We start from the raw sequence: 6000 nt of genomic DNA on the forward strand, positions 1-6000 counted from the left end.
AGTAATACGCAAAAAGTTCTTATTTCAATTATAAAAGCAAACCTGACTCATGATCGTTAAGGAAAATATTTTGCAAATCAACAATTGTTTATTTCAGAATATAATCAAGTACCACAGGTTAGATTAAAAGCTTAAGGATAGGGATTCCACCCCCCCCGCCCCCCCACCCCCCGCGCCTGGTTTAAAGTAATAAAGGTAATCAAACCTTCCTGCCAATCTAGGTGATTGTGAAATTTAATTACCAGCAGCTATCATTAAAACAAAGCCAAAGTAATTTCTTTTATACATAATTGAATATTCCAGAAGCAAATTTCTAAAGAGTTCTCAGAAAATGTATTTAAAAATTAATTTTAACCAAACGTAAACCTCCCACAGCTATTCCTCTAAGAGAAGTTTACCCATGGTATTCTATTCGAGTTCACCTCTCCATATGCTGGAGACTACAGAATCAACTGTTCCCTTCTTAGTGCTCAATTGCTCAAATATATCCTGAGGTGTGGAGAGCTGTACCATCAAACCCACCGCTACCTGAACAGAAAGAAATTCTCCCACAGCAGCAGCCTTGAGTGATCTGGCAGCTCCATGATTGAGGCTGTTGATGGGCCTATAAGCATAACTGTCCAGAGAAGAGGAACCACCAAGAAAATAGATGAATAGTCCTAAGAAGAGAGTTGAAAATTAGGCTATGAACTTCCCTATCTTCAGGCCTTTGCCTAAGATCTTTCCTCTCCCTAAAATGCCTTTCCTACTCTCTGTTTTCTGAAACCATCCCACTCATCCTTCAAGGCCCAAGTCATAAGTCACCCCTACTGACCCCTCACAACTGAGGTCATCCATCTCCTCCCTGTACTCTCCTCCCCATAACTCATTTTCTCAAAATAGAATATAGATTGCTGTTTGTCCATCTCTGCTGCTGGATAGGGAGGGAAAGGATCTTGATTCATCTTTCTATTCCAAACACTTGGGATTATGCCTGAAACCTAAAGAAACTTAACAAATGCTTGTTTAATGGAGCTCAAACCTCAAGACCAAATCTAACATGCAATGCAAGAGGCAGATTTGATATGTGTTGGACTTACTTCTGTACCTAAAGTCTGAGCCAGTGAAAGCTTTTATTTTTTCATTCCTCTAAGGAACAAACTTTATTCACACTGAGCATTTATTAAATGCCACACCCTGTGCTAAATGCTCTATATACATTACCTCATTTAATCTCCATGACATTCTTATGAACTAGTTCCGATTATTAGCATTAGATGAGGAAACTGAGGCTTGGAGAAGTTAAATAACACACCCCAACTTATCCACTGGTGGAGCCAAACTCAAGGACAATATCACAAAGCTTCAGAGCTAGAGGGGTATGTGTGTTAGTTGCTTAGTAGAGTCCAAATCTTTGTGATTCCATGCACCATAGTCTGCCTGGCTCACTGTCCATGGAATTCTCCAGGCAAGAATACTGGAGTGGTTTCCATTTCCTTCTCCAGGAGATCTTCCTGACGAAGTACTGAACCTGGGTCTCCTCCGTGGTAGGCAGATTCTCTATCATCTGAGCCACCTGGGAAGCTCTAAAGAATCCTTACATTATTTTCCTCACTTAACCTCCTTGAAGCCGAGGCTGAGGCCAACCTGAGGCCTAGCACATACTAGGTCCATCTACTATGGAAAAAACGGTGATTAATAGACTGATGAAGTGCCCTCTTTTCTCAGACTCTGACCTTTGCCTGAGAACCCAGTTGCCATCACAAACAAGCTCTATTCTTTCCTGCCCAACACTTCTCTCAGGTGTGAATTGCTTGTGTTTTCTGAATTATTCATGATCCACATGATGGTAAGTGTGCTTAAAAAGAGAATTCTGGGTCTCATATTTTTCAAGACAAAGTGCCTGATTAATTGGTGAATTAGCCAGTATAAACTCATGGGCTAGGTTGATTCATATTAAACAACATATCCCTGCCCACTTTTTGAATCTCAGCTTTCCTGTTATCTCTCAGTTTTCATTAGGATTTAAAACAGTGGTAACTAAAGCAAAAAATATAATAGAACCTTCACACGCATGTCCACCCTATCTACAAAGCAATTACCATCATCTAAAGCTTATACTGTGCTGCTTCAAACCCATGTATTCTTCCTAACGCTGAGTTAGGTTTTTCAATAAGGCTCCTTAAGCTTAAGGAGATATTTCATCAAGATATGAAAATTCAGATGCCACAGCACCTGTAATTTATACACCAGTAAATCATATGATAATACTGCCTTATTGTCCTTTCTCTTGTCTTCTTTCCCTTCATCACCACTCTCCCACCAGTTCATCTTCTTGTGGGCCATTTTCAAAGAGGGATAACCATATGCTAACCATAAGCCAACATCACTGTATTTTAAATTCAATGTTAGTCAACCAAAATGAATTGAAAAGCAGCATCAGTGGTTTGGGGCGTACTAAAAATAAGCTGTAGCATTTGCTGAGTTCTCAGAATTAAAACCACAGGCGGTCAACTTGTTGCTGCTCTTAATAAGATATGACGGTTCTGCCCCATTGGCTGCTACTACCAGAAACTTTGACTATATCATACACATAACAACACTGTGCTTTTCATCAGTTGGTAATGATCAAGAAAGGAAGTGCTATTTCACTGGAACTAAAACCTGCCAAAAAAGATAATAGATGACTTTCAAGTAATCACCTTGTTCTATGTCACACTTGCACCTTAGTCAAATCACCTTGCATTTATGATTTAATTAGTCACACATCTAGAGATAGGGTTCCTTAATGCCTGGCTTGCTGTCCAATGCCTCCAATAGAATGTTTCTTTCTCTGAGTTTAATATTTTGGAGTAATAATTTAAAATGGACACACAATAGAAATTAATACAATATTGATATATTGAGCATTTCCATTAGGACTTCAAGACCTTCTTGACCTCTGAATACTGTAAACTACAATAAATGTCTTGTCAGCTATCCCTTTAGGGTTTGTCATTAAAGTTTTCAATGACCAGAGCCGGTAGAAGCATTCTACCTAATGCATCATCCTGATTAGAAACCTGTCATACTCAGAATCCAGAGGGTCTGCTTCTATTGATTCCTACTCCTTCAGATTCATTAGTGATTTCTTCTCTTCAATTAAACCCGCTGATCAACCACAGAAAAGCTGAAAGAAGCCCTTCCTTTGCTCAGCCACACTTGAAAGAAAAAAAAAATGTATGCCTGAAAAGTAAAATTACCAAACGTATTCCAAGAAGCCACAGAGGAAAATCACACACACACACACATTTGCACACTTGAAACTGGGCAAATTGTCAGAGCTGGGCTCGACCGCCGGTCCCTAACTTCAATCAGAACCAGAATGACAGAATCCCTGTATTACCCCTATCTCAAGCCCATACACCAAGCGTGCGTCTCCACGGAGCTAATTTCTGAAACAAACAAAGAAAATGAAGTATGCGAAGAGCGAGGGTTTGCTCCCCCTTGCCTTGAATCTGGGCACCCAGTGGAGTGGGCACCGCACAGCCAGAGGGTCGGGGCGCCCAGCGGCACCCTCACCTTCCCCGCCCCGCCAGCCCCGGTTCAGCGGCGCTAGAAAGTGCGAGCCCGCCCTGCTCGCCTCGCTTCTTGCCTGCTGCTCCACAAATCCCCAACACCCCCACCACGTCTGCACACCAAGGGCGCCCCCGCTCTCCCACCTCTGCGCTGTCAGACTCCAGGCGCGAAGGTGCTGTGGGCGCCCAAGGGTGCCGGCCAGCCAAATAAGTGCCACAGCGGCCGCCTGCCCTCACTCCGGAAGAGCGGGCAGAACGGCCACAGGTAGGCTCTCTCCATCCCAGAGTGCGGGGCGCGGGCAGGGGGCGAGAGACCCAACGGGGCAGCCGCTCCCAATGGGCTGAAACTCACCGGAGGACACCGAGGAGCCGGACAAGCTGGAGTTGCTGGACGCTGCCATCTCCGTGCGCGCCGCGCGACGCTTCTCGCTCAGCCCCGGAGCGGACGCCGCCGCCGCTGCCCTAGCCCGGCCGCTCGCAGCCTCCGCGGCCCCCAGCCCATGGCAAAGTCCGGGGGACGCGCAGAAAGCACCAGCCTCCGGACTCTGCCTGCACTTCCTGCTCCGCCAGATGACGCGCTGCTGCCGCCGCTATTTATTTGTGGTTTCCGTCCCTCTCGGCGCCTTCGCACGCTGTTCTGGGTGTCGGGGGTAGGTGGGAGCGGAGGGAGAGCGAGGAGCGGCCGGAGCGGACGAATCGTCCTCCAGCTCAGCCCCAGCTGCGGTCCGCGCTCCCCAGCGCGCGGCTGGGACCTGGGCTCCCGGGCGGCCCAGAGTCTCTCCACCAGCTCCCCGCACCCTCCCCGTGGGCTCTCGCCTCCCCGGCGGCACTTCAAGCTGCCCGGGCAAAGGCAGCGGGATAGACAGACAGAGCGACCTCCCCCTTCTCCCTCCGCCCCAACTCCTTTCGCGCGCACACAAAGGAAGGAGAGGAGACGCGGGAGCTCCGGGACTGGCTCAGCGGCTGCGGGCTTGACAGCTCCTGCGACGGGGGCTGGGGGAGGCGGCTATGGACGCTGGGCGGGGGGAACACTGGCCCGGGGAGCCGGACCCAGAGGTGCCAGAGAGGCCGCGGGGGGCCGCGGGGCGAGCGTGGCGGCGGTGCGCAGCGCTGCTCCAAGGGTTTGAGGGCGCCCCGAGTGGGGCGTGGGGGTCGCGGCGCCCCCGGCCAGACTAAGGAGCAGCGAGACAGCCCGGGTGGGATGCAGAGGATGAAGGCGGGGTCACTAAGGACACGATGCTAGGCAGAAGGGGGCCTGGGATGCCAGAGAGGCTGTGGAGCGCTCCTTCCACTCCGCTCCAAATTGTCCTTTGTTGCTCTGGAGCCGAGGATCCCTGCCCTGCAAGAAGGTGCGTTTCCTAAAAGACCCTCAAAACACCCCGCAAGCCAGTCGGGCTGCACCTAAGTACCCCAGCCACCGGACTGCCCGACGGGTCCACTGGGCTTTTGAGATGGGCCTTCAAAGAAATAGAGACGGTCCAGATATGTCATCAGGCCCACACAAAGCCGGCAGTCAAACAGAAAGGTTCTCAGCCTGTGTCTTGCAAAGCATCCTCACAAAAGACCTAAGACTTGGCAGCACGTCCGACTGTGCGCTTTCTGGATAAGGAACTACTTAGGTGTGTGAGAGAGAGACTCCGGCACAAGGTGTGTACCTTACCCCTGTATTTAAACCTAAATTAATTTCACTGGGAGGAAATATCATGCCGATTTTTTTAAGTCTATTTCACGCTCCCAGCAGGGTAATCAGTTCTTTCATTCCTGAAGCCACCGAAAACTGTGAAATTTGAACAGAAATTGTTAGATCAAAGGAAAAAGCAAACATTAAAGGAATGAAAGTATTCTCATTATGTAGCAAAGTGGAAAGTGTTCATATTGGAGTAGTTCAATCTTTAAAAACACGGTTAAAAGGATATAGTCAATTTAAAAATTATCCGGAGTGACACAGGAACAGCAGCCAATCCTAGGGGGTCCACCTCAACCAAGCACTTAACACATGGGGAATAAATGTTGAATAATCACAATATGCACCCATGTCACATTTTCTAGTTGATTTAAACTATTTTTTTTTAATGCCCTCCAGGATACCATCTCAGTGTATGTTCCCAATAGGGCTCTTTTTTTTTTTTTTTTAATAGACTTCCCTCATGGCTCAGACAGTAAAGAATCTGCCCACAATGAGGGAGACCCAGGCTCAATCCCTAGGTAGGGAAGATACCCTGGAGAAGGAAATGGCAACCCACTCCAGTATTCTTGCCTGGAGAATCCCATGGACAAAGGATCCTGGTAGGTTACAGTCCATGGGGTTACAAAGAGTCAGACACGACAGAGCAACTAATACTAACAGGATACCATCCCAGTGACATTCCCATTAAGGCAGCTTGCTGAATAGTTGACAGCTGTTGAGCACTCTCCAGTCACACAGGACTAAGTCTTCCTGACCCTCATCTACATGGTACTTGAC

At 47.8% G+C, this 6000-nt stretch overlaps 1 protein-coding gene across 2 annotated transcripts in view; it reads right to left on the reverse strand.

Moving 5' to 3' along the window:
- Positions 1 to 4104, reverse strand: part of CHN2 (chimerin 2) — a 331489-nt gene extending 327385 nt beyond the window's left edge. For both annotated transcript variants that reach the window (XM_081534849.1, XM_081534848.1), the window contains exon 1: positions 3889 to 4104. In XM_081534849.1, coding sequence (XP_081390975.1) covers positions 3889 to 3937 — 49 coding nt within the window. In that variant the 5' untranslated portion in view covers positions 3938 to 4104. The remainder of the gene's footprint in view (positions 1 to 3888) is intronic.
- Positions 4105 to 6000: the final 1896 nt, after the last annotated feature.

This window comes from Giraffa tippelskirchi, chromosome 10 (assembly GCF_054371585.1).
Source record: "Giraffa tippelskirchi isolate mGirTip1 chromosome 10, T2T-mGirTip1v1.2.pri, whole genome shotgun sequence".
NCBI classification, from domain to species: Eukaryota; Metazoa; Chordata; class Mammalia; order Artiodactyla; family Giraffidae; genus Giraffa; species Giraffa tippelskirchi.